At 38.2% G+C, this 15,548-nt stretch overlaps 5 protein-coding genes across 5 annotated transcripts; all 5 read left to right on the top strand.

Annotated features, from left to right (window-relative positions):
• Window positions 1–568: 568 nt before the first annotated feature.
• LOC143446880 (YEATS domain-containing protein 4-like) lies at window positions 569–1,533 on the top strand. The gene has a single exon (XM_076946732.1). The coding sequence runs from the start codon at window positions 661–663 to the stop codon at window positions 1,330–1,332; it is 672 nt and encodes a 223-aa protein (XP_076802847.1). The 5' UTR covers window positions 569–660; the 3' UTR covers window positions 1,333–1,533.
• Window positions 1,520–4,196, top strand: LOC143446879 (regulator of microtubule dynamics protein 2-like). Its single transcript, XM_076946731.1, has 8 exons — window positions 1,520–1,661; window positions 1,753–1,920; window positions 2,005–2,121; window positions 2,188–2,338; window positions 2,446–2,609; window positions 2,729–2,880; window positions 3,051–3,205; window positions 3,601–4,196. The coding sequence occupies exons 1-8, from the start codon at window positions 1,558–1,560 to the stop codon at window positions 3,727–3,729; spliced, it is 1,140 nt and encodes a 379-aa protein (XP_076802846.1). The 5' UTR covers window positions 1,520–1,557; the 3' UTR covers window positions 3,730–4,196.
• Window positions 4,197–7,151: 2,955 nt separating this feature from the next.
• On the top strand, window positions 7,152–9,271 carry LOC143445929 (uncharacterized). Its single transcript, XM_076945334.1, has one exon. It carries the CDS (start codon window positions 7,624–7,626, stop codon window positions 8,845–8,847), a length of 1,224 nt encoding a protein of 407 aa, XP_076801449.1. The 5' UTR covers window positions 7,152–7,623; the 3' UTR covers window positions 8,848–9,271.
• Window positions 9,272–9,273: 2 nt separating this feature from the next.
• Window positions 9,274–10,583, top strand: LOC143445930 (zinc finger HIT domain-containing protein 2-like). The gene has a single exon (XM_076945335.1). The coding sequence runs from the start codon at window positions 9,280–9,282 to the stop codon at window positions 10,492–10,494; it is 1,215 nt and encodes a 404-aa protein (XP_076801450.1). The 5' UTR covers window positions 9,274–9,279; the 3' UTR covers window positions 10,495–10,583.
• Window positions 10,584–10,589: 6 nt separating this feature from the next.
• On the top strand, window positions 10,590–15,028 carry LOC143445928 (ATP-dependent RNA helicase DDX24-like). The gene is made up of 13 exons (XM_076945332.1): window positions 10,590–10,819; window positions 10,892–11,293; window positions 11,375–11,512; window positions 11,651–11,800; window positions 11,953–12,109; window positions 12,186–12,319; window positions 12,460–12,630; window positions 12,745–12,852; window positions 12,936–13,110; window positions 13,353–13,448; window positions 13,757–13,944; window positions 14,504–14,678; window positions 14,805–15,028. The coding sequence occupies exons 1-13, from the start codon at window positions 10,688–10,690 to the stop codon at window positions 14,879–14,881; spliced, it is 2,103 nt and encodes a 700-aa protein (XP_076801447.1). The 5' UTR covers window positions 10,590–10,687; the 3' UTR covers window positions 14,882–15,028.
• Window positions 15,029–15,548: the final 520 nt, after the last annotated feature.

Below are 15,548 nucleotides of genomic sequence, written 5' to 3'. Positions count from 1 at the left end.
TTATTTTTGCCTTCAGGAATTCTTAAATAGAAACGATACACGCTAATGTATGTAAGATAATGTTAATATGTGCATGCGTTACTCAAATACAATTTTTTGCTGGGCAATTGTTGCTATGTCGTGGACTTTTTATTAAGGTTTAAAAAAAGTATTTTTTTCATATCCTTCAAACTTATTTTTAGCCTTAAGGTTATTAGTTATCATTTTTCAATGTAACTATGTTAAATAAATCGATCAGATCATTGACGATGACGAAAATAAACGATAGGAGATCAAACCAGCCAGTGGTACCTTTATGTGCTTTGTTTGGGACACCAAGGAATGGAAAATGCAAAGCGCAGCATTGTCATATTGCAAACATGCAAATACATTACTCGGCTACGCCTGTGGTAAAGTAATAGTAGGCCGGCTGTAGTGCAGAAGTGCACAACCAGATGGCGTCACAATTAGAGTAGCTGGGGTCTAGTATACAAAAGCATCCTGTGATTGTGCACATCCACACTAGACCCAATAGGCTTATGGTAGGTGCACTAAAGCATTAGAAAAGGCTAAAATGCATCTTACTTTACTTGGATTGCTTCCGATTTAGATTTAGGTTATCTAAAGAAAGTGCTAAGCTAGGTAATTTTACGTCGGTGAAACTGTTCAATCATATTCACGATGAATAGCGGGGTCGAAAGTGGGTCTCGGATGAAAGGGGTTTCCATCGTGAAGCCAATTGTTTACGGAAATTCAGCCAGATTTTTTGGTAAGAAACGAGAAGAAGATGGCCATACTCATTCGTGGACTGTTTATTTGAAACCTTATCACAACGAAGACATTTCAGTGTATGTAAAGAAAATTCAGTTCAAACTTCACGAAAGTTACGCGAATCCTATTCGTGTTGTAACAAAGCCGCCTTATGAGGTCACAGAAACCGGTTGGGGCGAATTTGAAGTAGTTATTAAAGTTTTCTTTCATGACCCAAATGATCGTCCTCTGACAATATACCATCCCTTGAAACTCTTTCAGACTGAAAACAACATTATTTTGGGGACAAAGAATGTGATTTCGGAATCATACGATGAAATGATATTCCAGGATCCAACAGTGATGATGCATTCTCTTTTGACAACTAATAGACAGTTGACGTTAGGTGCCCATAAGCATGAGACTGATTTCGAAGAGCAAGAAAAAAGCACAATAAAGCAACTGAACTCCGCCAAGCAAAGGATCCAAACAGAAATAAAGGAACTTAAAGAACGTTTAAATTCTAGCAGAGAAAACATTAAAAGTTTTCGTGATGAAATAAAAAAGCTTGAGAAAGAACACGAAAAAATGGACATTACATAATTTTGCCAATAATGCAATTGTAAGCATTTAATGCAAATTGTTTGTGACCAGTGCTTATATAACTATTACATAAATTTTCAAAGTTGGTTATTCATGAAACGTCTTTTTTTCCACTATTTTAATGGCCCTAAAAGTACAAGTTTTGTTCCCAAACCGATAAATGACTTAGTTATTTGTATGCTTTTTTATATTTTATTGAAGGGTCCAGGGGAAGTAAGTAGATAAATGTCTTCCATCATAAACCTTTCTGATCATAGCACCCTGAAACAGATTGGCATTGGACTAACTATTTTTATCAGTGGCGGTTTGGCTGGATATGCAATTTTTCAGTGAGTACCTCTTTGCCAAACAAAACACTTGTGAGTTTCATTGTCAGTGATTGCTTACAATGTTAAACTGAAGCTTATCTATGTCTTGAAGATATTGGCCTGTGAACAAACAGTCACGACAGAGAAATGCTGTGGGTCTCACCAGACAAATCCAAGATTTAAAGCAAGAAATAATTGTATTAAAGGGTGCATTAAATGATGCCGTATCAAACCTTCGGAGAGAACTAGATGGACTAAAAGGAGCAGTTTCCAATAAAAGGTTTTCAATTGCTCATTTAAAAAGAATTTTCTTGTTGAAGTTGAATTTTCAATTTAATTTTTCAAATTATTTTTTTTAAATTAGTTCAGTGCGTCGAAGTCGATCAACGCACACAGCAAAGTCCACGCAATCAACAAGAACAAGCGGCACTTACCAGACGGCGTGGAGTGGAGATGACTCAGCATCCGATGATGATTTTGCGTAAGTACTCCAGTTTTAAAATTAATATCATCTTTCGTATTTTTATCAATGATGCTGTGGTTTTAGTTTGCCACCTGACACAATTGCAAGCTCTCAAGGGAAGAATGAAGTGGTAGATGACCTTGATGCAATTTGCGCAAAATCTGACATCTTATGTGAGGGAACTGAAGAGGACCAAGAGGAGGCGATGAGGATTCTGCAAGATAATGAAATTAACGTATTTATGTTTTCAGTCCATTACCGTTGTACTATTTCATTCCAAAAACACCACCGTCTACCAACCTAAACTGTACGGCCACAATTTTAATCGGAAGCAACTTTTAGCATCAAGAATCATGGCAATTGCTTTGGCGCTTGGCTCGTTCCCACGTCAACTCTTATAATTCACGGGATGCATATGAAGAACGTTGTTGTCACGCTACCTCAGCGCTTGAGTATGCGAGAAGAGCGCTACAACTAAAGGAAGATTCCTCAGACGTTCACAAATGGTTTGTTGGAAGAAAATTTACTTTACAAAACTCTGTCTGTTTATTCATTAATTATTATCTTAAATGCAAAAAATTGAGGAGCGATTTGTGATGACGATTTTTTTACCTGTACGACACAGGTATGCTATAAGTCTGGGAGCAACAACCGACTTTGTTGGAACAAAAGAGAAGATAGAATACGGGTTTGAGCTTAAAGAACACATTGACCGTGCCATTGAACTTGATCCAAACGAACCGACCTTGTACTTTATGAAAGGAAGATGGTGTTGGGGTAGGCACTTGAGCACTTACAATCTATCCACAATTCTGCACTTTAGAACACAACCTCATGTTAAACAAATGACAATTGGAAACCTACTATTTTATCTGTGAATGTTTCCCATCCCTGAGAACACTATTCACAAATGTTAGTGAGTATCTAGTACATTTTTGTGTTCCAAGGTGTTTATCAGTTAACTTGGATTGAGCGCAAATTGGCCGCCACGTTGTTTGCCACTCCGCCTTCTGCCACAATTGAAGATGCTTTGGAGTCGTTTCTTAAAGCAGAAGACATCCAATCTGGCTTTTATAAAGCGAACCAATTTTATATTGCAAAGGTAAGTAGTATGTTCAGTCTTTAGTGATTTTGAGTTAATGAAAATTTAGGTAAGCAATATAGTCTTGAATGACTTTGATTTAGTTTGAGATAGACGTCAGGCATTTTATCCTGAAATTGTCACTTCACTGATAACATGGTGGTTTTTCTATTCTACCTGTTAGTGCACTTTTGACTTTGTTACTGTTGAACAATTTTGTTTAAATTTTGAAGCTGTTTATAAAGTTATGAACGTTAATTATTATACTTGAATAATTGCTAAGTTGATGAAACTATTGTTTTTGTGTTACAAATGTTACTTTCACAAATTACATATTGCGAAGTTGAATTATCAACTCGTTTTAAAAAGACAATAAATGTTAATCGAAATACTTCATGAAGTTAACATTTTTTCAGTGTTATTATGAAATAAGTGAGTATACGACGGCAAAGAAATGGCTTGAAAGTGCAAGTGCTCTTCCAACAACCAACAAAGATGACCGAGACACTCAAGCTGAAGTAGAGCAATTTTTAGCTAAATTTTAAAACAGTTTTGATGTCAACTGACTACTCTCGGTATCTCATCCATCAACCTCTTAAAGAGCACTTTGCGATGAAATTTTTTACAAGAAGCTTGTTTTATTAATTTTATTTATGATTCAGTTCATGTGATACGCCTTCGTGTCTTTTTACCATTCCCTGTATGTAGTTTGAATTTTAATAATATTGTTTTTATGACGATACCTCAGTCGTTGCATTAGGATAATTGTTGTTAAGTGTTGGCTGGAATATCAGTGACTGCAGCCAAAACCTGAAATGTTACCTTCAAACGAGCCCATATGTTAAATATCTTGCAAAACCTTAACTAAATAGCGAGAGTTTTCGACTACGATTTTTCGAGTTCACCGAGTATGAAAATACATTGTGATTATGATGCATGATTTTGTGAGTTCAACATCATTCGCATTATTGTGGTTTTCAAATGAAATACGCGAATAAAATTATTTACTGAATTGTGTCATAGTTTTGCTTAAATCTGTGACGTCACACATATCTCTCTTTAAAACCCTGATTTTTTTTGGGTACCGTTAATCTTCCAACTCAAATGAAATACAGTAGAATTCGCGTATATCGATACCTCAAGGGGATGAAGAAAAAGTGTCGATGTAGACGAATTAATAAAAATTGTTCCGAAATTCCGGTTTTAGTTCAATGTAAGGGCCTGGTAAGGGTTAAATGTGTACTCCAATCAGCACTGCCGTTTAATCTTATGTTTCCGCGTACACTACGGCAAAGAACAACACAAACAAGATCGCGAAAAACAATGGTAGTTGTATTTACACGTAATACGCACGCAGACGGTACTGATGCGGAGCAATATGGCGTTACTACAGTAAGGTACAGTGCAGTATTTACTTCCTTGCAAAAAAATCGCTAATTTTTTTCTGTTTTGTTTTTGCGACAGCATTGTTAAACACATGTTGCTGAATTTTTGTTAGCGAATGTAAGACTTCCTGGTTGTCGTCGCTGCTTCTGAGGTAGAGATCTAATTTCCTGATTGCTAAATTGCATTTACATATTGACATAAAACGGAGTAGTCGAATTCCTCAGTGAGAAGAGAGAGACTCATCAGCCGACAAAGACGATAGCCAAACCAAAGACTGCTATCCAACATGACGATTTGTGGACACTGCTTAAGTCGTAATAAGGCATAGTGACGTCATGATTACGTCAAATACGACTAGGCAACCTAAACCGTCATACGATAATGTCATAAAGTCGTAAGTGGGATTACGTCCCGGAGTGAAAAGAAGAGCTACAACTGTCACTATAAATTAAACGAACAAAATGCTCTGGGGATCAAAAATGGTGTCGATGGGTTGTATATCATCTGAGTGACAGTTCATTTGAGTGACATAATTATGACATAAATTATTCATTTGACATAATTAACCCTAACACTAACCCTAACCCATTACTGTAGTTTGAACAGTACTTACCAATGTGTCACTCAAATGAACTGTCACTCAGTTCATCAACTACCGGTGTCGATATGGGCGAACTCGAATGTACGCAAAAGATAGGAATTTCGCCGGGACCAACAAAAAAGTGTCGATATATGCGAACTGTCGATATAGCCGAAGTTGATATAGGCGAATTGGACTGTATATAAACGAGTACGTCTAAGGCGAAGAGCATTCAGTTCATTTGATTTGGTTTAGGTTGGTTCAGCACAAGTTTTATCAGTTTTTCATTTAGATAGCAACTTGTGCGCCAGTGGTATATGGAATGCTTTTAATCAAGCGAAACAACTGGCGCGTGAACCAGCGTGCCACGGACACATAGAGATACTTAGTTTCGCACCGTAGCCAATAGAAGGCACGTATAGGCACATTGGTGTAGACGAGAACTTGGCATACCCACAACGGTTCCGCATTTTACCTTGATTTGACTCTACAACCCTTCCCAGGTATCTATCATATCGTTTTCCGTCATATCTACGCGTAAGCTGCCATATGTTTACGAATAAGTTTACGCAACATTGTTTACAAAAATATGAACTACTAGCATCGCGCTTACGCACAACTTTATCGGCGCGGTAGCCGAGCGATTAGAGCGCTGGGCTTGCGGTAACTCGGCCTATGTTTGATACCCTGTGGCGCTAATGTTTTAATGTCCTATTCCTTGGGTAAGGCACTAGCATTAACAACGTTTGCTCATGTTCACTAAATCTCTGGTTCTGATGAACCGTTTCAATTTCAGGCAATACTATAGGCCCATATAAAAATTAAAAAAAACGAAATAAAAACGTGTGTATCAATTGAAACCAGCACGGTAACAGGTAAATACACAGTAAACTCGGTAACAGGGGCTCAAGCAATGAAAAACCATCGCCAGTGTAAATCGTGTAATGACTTTTCTCAGTTTGAGAATAACAATTATGATGCCATCGTAACTGTTTCGGCACATGCATGTGATAGTAGCCCTCATGTTTTTTTGTGAGCTATAGCGCAGAAAACAATGAATCGTGAACTACAACGCTGTTGCTGATTGCGGCAGTGCCTCGTCTAAAGAACCATTACAACAGGAAGTGTAGTGTGGTGGCATGTGCCACAAACTGATCATAACGATTTAGCGAGTATGAAGCATGGTACCGGCAAGGTTTGTCCGGACTCCGGATTGGTAACGTTATGTGTAGAACCGGGACGAACTTTATCCATGTACAAAATGGGGGGATTTCCATAAAGGAAGATTCTTATTGAGAGACCAGCCATAAACATTAAAATAAATTGTGTGTGAGCGTATTTCTTGTTTGATAGGTTTGTTCTCACATGCCACAGTCCCAATAGATACTTGTATCGTTTAGGTCCGCTTTAGGTTTACTTAATAATGATGACGATACATTTACAACACATAACTGTATGAACAAACCGTTTGTTTGTAAGCTGGATATTTCGTGTTAACGGACGGGAAAAGAAACATCTACTTGAACACTCATACTTGCGTTTATCTGCATGTTATGACGAGCCATAACATGGTAGTGTGACAAAATGAAGGCAAACGTCACCAAGTAAAGTCAATAAAGCATGTACTGATATATATTCTAAGCCAGATTCGGGGTTTATTTATTTGTCATAGTATTGGAATAGCTGATGTACAGAATGGGTGCAATCATTATTGAGGTGGCGATGTATGAAATGATGTTACACCTGTCAGGGCTTTGAGACTTTCACACACTTGTGCTATGACTCAACATTTGTTTACAAATTTTAAAAATAATCTTAACTTTGAAATGTCTGAATGTACAGAATATATCCTAGACATACTACATATATGATTAATGGCTTACATCAATCAGTAAGGATTCCCCTTCCCAGTTATTCCCCACCCCCAGTTTTACATCGATGACAGATACCCCCATTCTTTACTAATATTAACTGATTTTACCAATCACCGACGAATTTAAAGAAACTGCATGCGCTAAGAGCTTATAAACTATGCGATATGTATCTATCGGAACTTGCACATGGCTCTTCTTCAACGAGTTTAAGTCATGCAAAGCCTTATCTCAATCTGAGGATAAAGATTATTATTATACCATACCGCCACCAGTATACCAACTGACCAACAACCGTTGAAGAATTGGACTTTAGCACTAGCCTCTGAGTAAAAATTTTTACTTTGCCTCATTCTCTTCATCGTTTCTATAAAAGTTACCATTCTTACCTAGAGTAGGAATGCCTGAATGTAGTCTAAGACGAAGATGAAAAATTTACCTGATTTCTGTAATTTTTATGACTATACACTATACGTTTTTATTTGTGCCAATGTTTAGTATGATACAATCCACAAGGCTAATTAGCAATACAAAAGCTTGTACCATATAGGCCTATAAATTTGTTGCTGAAATTGTACAAGTTTTTCCATGGTATTACGATCATGCCGCGCACTCCGGCATTTTCAAAGCTCGAACATGAATTTCTGCTTAAAGCGATCAGCACCGGTGTACGATTGGATCAACGTGACATGCTGGAATACAGAAAAATAGGGATTAGTTTTGGCATCGATTACGGTTGCTGCACGGTTGAAATCGGAGAAACAAAGGTAATGGCACAAGTCGCAGCTGAAATGGATCGTCCAAGGGAGAGTCGACCTAGCGAAGGACGCCTTAATGTTCACGTGGAAATGTCTACAATTGCATTCCCCAGTTTCGATCCAACTAAACCTGGTGAACTTGGGGTGGGGATTCAAAGAATGTTGGAAAGATCCATCATATTATCACGAGCTGTTGATTTAGAAGCACTTTGCGTGAGAGTCGGAGAGAAGTCTTGGACAATCCACCTCCATGTCCATGTTCTGAGTCACGATGGGAACTTGATAGATTGTGCCAGTATTGCTGCAATTACTGCCTTAAAACATTTCCGATATCCAGATGTTTCAGTAATCGGGCAAGATATTGTCATACATACTATGGAAGAAAAACACCCTATACCACTCACTGTTCATCATATGCCATTGTATGTGTCACTTGCGTTTTTTAAAGGTTGCGAACGCTTGGCAATTGATCCTACTTACCTTGAAGAAAAAGTAATGGACGGAAAAATTATTCTTTCAATTAACAAACATAAAGAATTATGTAGTTTGCAAATGAATGGACAGATGAATATCACAAAGGAGCAAATACTGAGATGCACCGAAATCGCTGCCGTCAGAGCTAAAACACTAACTGAACTTATCCTTAATGCTATTAAGACTGATACAGATGATAAAAAGCTGGGAAAAACCAAGTCACAAACTGTGTCAGAAAAAAGTAAAGATAATAAAGATATCTTAAAAAGTGAACTGACTGTTAATTCTCAGACAAGTGAAGAAATCCAAATTGCAAACATGTCTATAAATGAAGATGCAGTAACAGATGATGCAATAAAAAACGGGCATAATAATAAAACTGAGAAACCATACTGGCTCACACAGCACGACCGTCAAACGTGCAGTATTGGCGATGGCAAAGTGAATGCATGGAGTGGGGATGGAGCTGAAAGCAGTTTGGGGATCTTCAAAGCTCTGCGCGAGGACACAGAACCTGAAGAAAAGAGTGAAGATGAGAATGAAGACAGTGAAGAGGAAGTTGTGATTTTGGACGATTCAGCTTTGGAGACTTAATTCAATATAACACTTAATTCCAAAGTGTTCATGGGAAAATTCTTAGCCATAGGTCCATGTCACGCTTACAGTAAAAGTCATTGGACTCACTTGATAAAGTGATGACTTTATTATATATCTTGGATGGTTTCAAATCCAATTTGCTGCATTTTCAAGCACTTTCTGATTTATTGAAATGATGCATTTTGGTTTGCCATCGGCGCCAGTTTGCTAATATTTCTAATGGTAAAATCACCACTGTTACCAGTATGGTTATTTAAGGAAACCACTAATTAGTTCTGTTAAACTTATGTGTAGTACTCGTGATATTTAGTACTTGTTGTTTGGCCATTGCATTTCTCCTGAAGACACAATTTACATGAAAAAACTTCCAACTGTCAGATACACTGCATAGTTTAAACAACTTTATTTGTATTTTCAGAAGTTGCTGCCATGGATATGTTATCTTTGTGTTTTGTTTGTAAAAAGCAAAAGCATCGCTACACTTGCCCTCGATGCAATATTCAATACTGCAGTGTTGATTGTTACAAGCATGAAAAGCATGCGTCATGCTCGGAACTGTTCTACAGGGATTGCTTCGTTCATGAACTCAAAGCGCGACAAGTGTCGGACGAGGAAAAGCAACAGGTGATAGCGATGATGAAAAAAGTAGAAGAACAAATCCCTTTTGAAGAATACAGCCAGGATGAAAGTGATGATGAATTTAGGTCCCTTGAGGAGAGATTGGAAGGACTTGATCTTGAAAATATGAAGGAAGAAGAATTGGATGAATTATGGAACAGACTCACACTCGAAGAACAGGAAGATTTTAAAAAGTTTGCATCATCGAATCCGGAGTTTGGTATGATCAGAGAGAGTTTCGTGCACAGACCCTGGGAGCCTTGGTGGATGCAGCATTCATCTGGGTTAATTGCTGAAATGGGTGCAGAGGAAAAAGATGTACCAGAGTTACCCAGAATCCTTTCCAACATTTCCGCTTTAAGATCTTCACTAATTTCAGGAAAAACACTCTCACCACTACTTCCCTTCAACCTTGTCAACGTGCTCTTTGCGTATGTCTTCTTTCAACGCCTTTATAATGGTTCTGGAGCCTCAGACTTGGTTGAAGATTTTTGTGAATCTTGCTTGCGATCGTCCGACGTTTTGAAAGAAAACAAAACATTTTCTTGTGCTGAAGAATCGGCTTGCTCTTGTATGCAGCGTTGTGTTGATGTTGCTACAGCTCAAGAATTATACGTTGACAATGACTTTGTCACTGCCTGTTTGCAAGATGTCTCTCATTTACTAGTAGGTCCTAACCCCGATTCAGTAGATAGGTATGTGTGTTGTGCACTTTCAGAACTTCATACGGTATTTACTGAATATCACAAAAATTTGAAGGCAATTCCATCAAAGGCGGAACCCAACATAAAGAATAAGCGAAAGTCTATATTTTCCGCCGTCAAGAAGCTTGAATTCCTGTTGGCTTGGACTTCAACTTACAAAGAGCACTTGGCATTATTATCTGTGGAAATTTCAGAAATTTATAAAAAGAGAAAATGTTCGGACGAGACTCACGAACAAATACAAAAAGAAATAGAAAAGGAAGGCGTTAGGGTGAAACCCACGGAGAAATCATCAAAGCCTTTAATAGTTGAACTTAATTAACGGCTTGTTGTTCAATGTTAGTCATTGCATTGCCATAATATTTTAACTGTGTTTCTGTGAAATGCCTGGAACACGACATCGCTCGATTTTGCTGCTGCGTTGAATACAAATAGGCGATATCTATAAATGCTTATTTATTTTTACTAACTTGTTACTTTTTGTTCTCAGAAGTAATTTCTATGATTTGTGAGACATGAATTTATCAGATTCTGTTAAAAGCATAAATGAACGATCCTCCTGGAAAGCGATCCCTCTTGCCGTTGGTCCCAATGTTCCCTACTTCAATGACCTCGTAGAATTTGAAGAACTGGACTCGTATGATCTGGTGATACAAACTGTTCTACCTGTATGCGTGCGGACATTTATTAATCCTCCATTAACTAATGAGTCTTGGTAGGTATCTGCAGGACAAAGCCCTCCAGTTGCCCCTTCCATTAAGAAGACGAAGAAAGCTTCGTTGAAAAAGAAGAGACAACAAAAGCAAAAGGCGAAACTTCGACAAGTTTTGCTGGCAAGTAACAACAACGATGAAGAAAGCTTACAACCTGTTACTGATTCTCCCGATGACAAATCTTCATCAAATGATGCTGATGATGCAATAAATAGTAAACCAGCCAAGATTAAAACCAGAAAGCGCGAGCTGAAAACTGAGAACGCAAATGAAACACCAAAGAAGGTATCAAAAGTTGAAGACACAAAGAAAGATATGTCACACTGGGATAATTTATTTGTACCCGAAGTTGTTTTGAAAGCTTTGTCAGAACTTGATTTTCTTGAACCGATGGAGATACAAAGACAGGTGATGAAATCGTACAAACTACACTTACACATTTTCCCTGTGCGCTTATGAAATAATGACCACACAATTCATTTTATCAAGGTTTTACCAGTTGCAATCCGTGACAAGCGAGACGTACTGGGTGCTGCAGAAACAGGCAGTGGAAAAACACTAGCTTTCGGAATACCATTAATTCATAACATCTTGGCTGACAGAGAAAGCAATTCCAATCAAGCACAGGTGTTGTACCGTACATTAAACACATTCATTTCTGTGCCATAACGTTTTCTTAGTCAGGCTACGAACTTTTCAGCCCACCCTCATATAATAGCAGCTGGTTTAGCATTAGCTTGCATGATTAGCGTTGCATTTGTATAGATGGAAGAGGCTGTCCATAAGGAGTGTGACAGTGATTATGATGAGGAGGATATTTTCCTTGGTGTTGACGAGTCGATAACTGACACAAAATCTAACGTGAAAACGCTCCCGGCTTTAATTCTGGCACCAACAAGGGAGTTGGCAATTCAGGTTTTTTACGTGATCATTAGAACGCAGACTACCTATGCATAGCCATACAGTGGGCTCAATTTTTAACTTGCTCACTTTTGATACACCATGAGTACTTTATGTGCAACTGCATAATATGCTTATGTTGTCTTATCACTGTGTCATGCTACCAGGTATCAAAACATATCAAGAATGTCGCAAAATACACCGGCTTGCGCGCTATTACAATCGTGGGTGGCATGGCTCCTCAAAAGCAAGTACGACAGCTGAAAACGAAACCCGATATAGTTATTGCAACACCGGGAAGATTATGGGAATTACTGGAGACAGGTGAGGTTTAGTGCTTTCGTTTTTGATGATCTAATATTTCCCTATCACGGACAGAGACAATTTTTCTCCTCACCAGGTCATCCCTACCTGTCATCTTTGCACAGACTTAGCTATCTGGTTATTGATGAAGCCGATCGAATGCTTGAAAAGGGCCACTTTGAAGATTTAAATAAGTTATTCGACATCATCAATGCCAAAGAAGCTAATAAGGTATTTTTATTTGTCATAAGCTTACATAGCTGCCATCTTCAAATACATTTGTTTTCTGTATACCAGTACGCCGACATTAGCATAGAGAAAACTCTGAAAACAAGTAGTTTGATACCTTGGTTGTGCTTTTCTGTTGGCAGAAACGTCAGACCTTTGTTTTCTCGGCGACGCTAACCACCGTTCATCTTGGTCCATCTCGAACAGTGTTTAAAGGGAATAATAATAATCAAGAGACAAAATCTACAAAACTCAATAAGTTGATGAAGAAAATTGGAATACGGAAAAAGCCCTATGTTGTCGATTTAACAACGGTACGTAGAGCAGGTTCTTTCCATTTTTCCTGATCAATTGGATATTGATTCAGCTAAAATTTTAACTTACTGCTGCACATCTCCTTTGCTTTGAATATTCAACTTTTTTTTTAGAAAAAAGTCACTGCCGAAAACCTTTCAGAAGCAAAAATATTTTGTGAAATATCAGAAAAGGATCACTATCTTTTCTATTTTCTGAAATCACACCTCGGGAGAACACTGGTTAGTTTAGATATTTCATATTCAAGTAAACACAAGACAAAGTATTCTAGAAGAGATTATTGCAGTATCACGCTCCATCACAGGTATTTACAAACAGCATCGACTGCATTTTTCGCTTAACTGGTGTTCTGGAAGTGCTTGGTTGCAGTCCGCTACATATTCATGCAAAAATGCAACAACGACAGCGATTAAAACATCTCGAAAGATTTCAAACTGATCCTCACGCTGTGATGATAGCCAGTGACGTTGCTGCAAGAGGTATGAATGCAATTATGACCGAATTCTGTTGAGATTAAAATAATTCTTTGGTGTTCTCACAACTCACGTGCGTTGTTAAGGCCTTGGGCTTTTAATAAGATGGTGTCAAACAGGCACATCGCAGCTACATTGCAGTTACTGGTATATCGCTTGCTAGGATTATTTCTGAGGAAGTGATTTTGTCGTTAGTTGATAACTACTGTAGTTGATAGCTGATAGCTTATAACCGACCACAATTTCAGGCCTTGACATACCCGATGTGAAACATGTCGTTCACTACCAAGCTCCACGAACCATGGAAACCTACATCCATAGAAGTGGCAGATCTGCAAGATCAGGTTCGGCTTTCTGTAACTTTGACAAGAAACAAACAAATGTAGTTCCAAATAGTTTCTTTGGAATTGCAACCACGTGCAACGGCACCCCTTGGAAATTTACACACGCACTTGATTGAGAAAACTTTTTCTTTAATCACAATCAGGGCAACAAGATAATGCTCATAACTAAGACACTTAAATTATAAATTATGTCCATGGATGGGATCAGTGGTGGAGGCGATGCGGTGGTTACGATCCGAACGGCGTGGTTTTGATATTTATTCACATTTCCGTTATCCCTAAATTTCTTGCTCATTACGTCACTGCAGGCAAAGACGGACTAAGCATTATGTTTGTCAGCCCAAGTGAGATGAACTTCTACAAACGTATCTGCCGATCCTTGAATAAAGAAGACGGCCTTCCCTTATATATGATTAATGAAAGCTACATGGCAGCCGTGAAAAAGAGAGTCAATGTTGCCAGAGAGATCGACAAAATGGCGCACAAACAAAAAAAGGTGAACAATTTTATTTTTTTACCTCCTGCTTGTGACTGAACAATGAACACCGATTCATATAATTTCTGCCATCAACAGTACGAAGCGAAAAGTACCTTGTTAACCGTTATTGTACACTTGAAAGATGTGTTCACAACAATAATAATCAAGGAGCGGGAAAAGCTGCCAAGCCCCAGGGGCCAGAGATTATCGCAATCCCGCTATAAAATGTTAAGTCAGCGCCGCTGCCAAACTTTTGCGTCATTTACATATTTTTACCACCGCAGAAATGTAAGTTACTATTATTCGTAGCTATGCGGGAGATGCATTGACGACACAGTTGTGTGTATGCGACAGTATTAGCCGGGATTTACGCGGAATAAATAAAAAACTCTCACATTTAAATTTAACAACAATCTCATGTCTATGACAAATTTCCAAATTTTTTTTTATTGTAATAAATTCAAAAAAACTTCATAACGAAACGAAATGAAGCCCAACCAACGAATAGTAACGTAGCAACAACATAGGAACAGCGCGGTCTTGTGGAAATTCACGCTTCATTATATTTTCATCCAAGGTACGTTTACATAATGACTGGTTTACAAAAAATGCCGAGGCTATGGACCTGGCGCTGGACGAGGACGTCATCATTGACACAACCGATGCCCAAGACATATCAGACCAGATCAACTCGAAAAGACAGCAATTGGCTGCTTTACAAAAAAAGCCAATTTTTCCCAAAGGATTTTCTGGTTTGTTTTTTGAAAGCTTAAATTTTTCATACTTGGAATTGTAATTGGTATATCTGGGTTAATATTTTAACCAGGTTTAGTACATCTAGTAATACGTACATAAAATTCATAATACCTCATTTTCAGGCAAATTCATTACCCAGCGGGGTGAACTTTTCCTGCCTTCCCTTGGTGCGGATCGGCCAAAAAAGTCAAAAAGATGATTCCAGAAACCTAAAACAGCCATCTCCAATGCCGGACATTTAAAATCGTTAATTATGAGTTACGCCATCTCGTGGGCAAGCTGATTAAAATAGCCAACATGATACTTCTATGCCTTGTGTTGATACATTAAACCTCCGTAACTTGGACCAGTTTTCGTTCTCACTTCTCACCTCGATAATTACAAAACAGAAAATAAATAAATGATCAGTTCCCAGTATCGTAAAATTTGAGGTTTCTGCAGCATTGTCGTTGATAGGTCGGGGTTAGATTTACGTGTCCTCAACGTAGATAACGTACAGTTTATAGGAGCTTATTACAATGTTGAAGCGTGGTTGTGTCATTGTACAAGTTTGCTTCAAGTGTTCGTGGTTCACAAGAAGGTTTCCTGTGTATTTCATTTAGTCGCGATCAATTGTGTATTTTAGCAACCTAAGATAAGTGAATATTGTTAATGAATAATCAGTTTACTCAAACTTGATGTAAGGACTGTGGCTCGTCAAATCACTGGCACATGGAGACATACGTAGGTTGTGGAAAGCTGGAAAATAGACGTGCAATAACAAGAGAGCCACACACAGAGAATTTCAAACAAAAATCGAAGTGCTCTGTCGAGAGCCATTTCCGTCATTTTGCGTCGGCACCGGCTACCTGTAATTAACTTATGAC

Source organism: Clavelina lepadiformis, chromosome 2 (assembly GCF_947623445.1).
Source record: "Clavelina lepadiformis chromosome 2, kaClaLepa1.1, whole genome shotgun sequence".
NCBI lineage: Eukaryota > Metazoa > Chordata > Ascidiacea > Aplousobranchia > Clavelinidae > Clavelina > Clavelina lepadiformis.
The sequence above is the reverse complement of the archived record's forward strand: the minus strand, read 5'-3'. Positions and strand labels throughout refer to the sequence as shown.

Coding starts and splice junctions, on each gene's coding strand:
- LOC143445929 (XM_076945334.1), top strand. CDS start 7,624: ATGCCGCGCACTCCGGCATTTTCAAAGCTCGAACATGAATTTCTGCTT.
- LOC143446879 (XM_076946731.1), top strand. CDS start 1,558: ATGTCTTCCATCATAAACCTTTCTGATCATAGCACCCTGAAACAGATT. Junction 2,122..2,187: donor GCATCCGATGATGATTTTGC/GTAAGTACTCCA, acceptor CTGTGGTTTTAG/TTTGCCACCTGACACAATTG. Junction 2,339..2,445: donor TGCAAGATAATGAAATTAAC/GTATTTATGTTT, acceptor AGCAACTTTTAG/CATCAAGAATCATGGCAATT.
- LOC143446880 (XM_076946732.1), top strand. CDS start 661: ATGAATAGCGGGGTCGAAAGTGGGTCTCGGATGAAAGGGGTTTCCATC.
- LOC143445930 (XM_076945335.1), top strand. CDS start 9,280: ATGGATATGTTATCTTTGTGTTTTGTTTGTAAAAAGCAAAAGCATCGC.
- LOC143445928 (XM_076945332.1), top strand. CDS start 10,688: ATGAATTTATCAGATTCTGTTAAAAGCATAAATGAACGATCCTCCTGG. Junction 12,320..12,459: donor ATGCCAAAGAAGCTAATAAG/GTATTTTTATTT, acceptor TTCTGTTGGCAG/AAACGTCAGACCTTTGTTTT. Junction 12,853..12,935: donor CACACCTCGGGAGAACACTG/GTTAGTTTAGAT, acceptor GCTCCATCACAG/GTATTTACAAACAGCATCGA.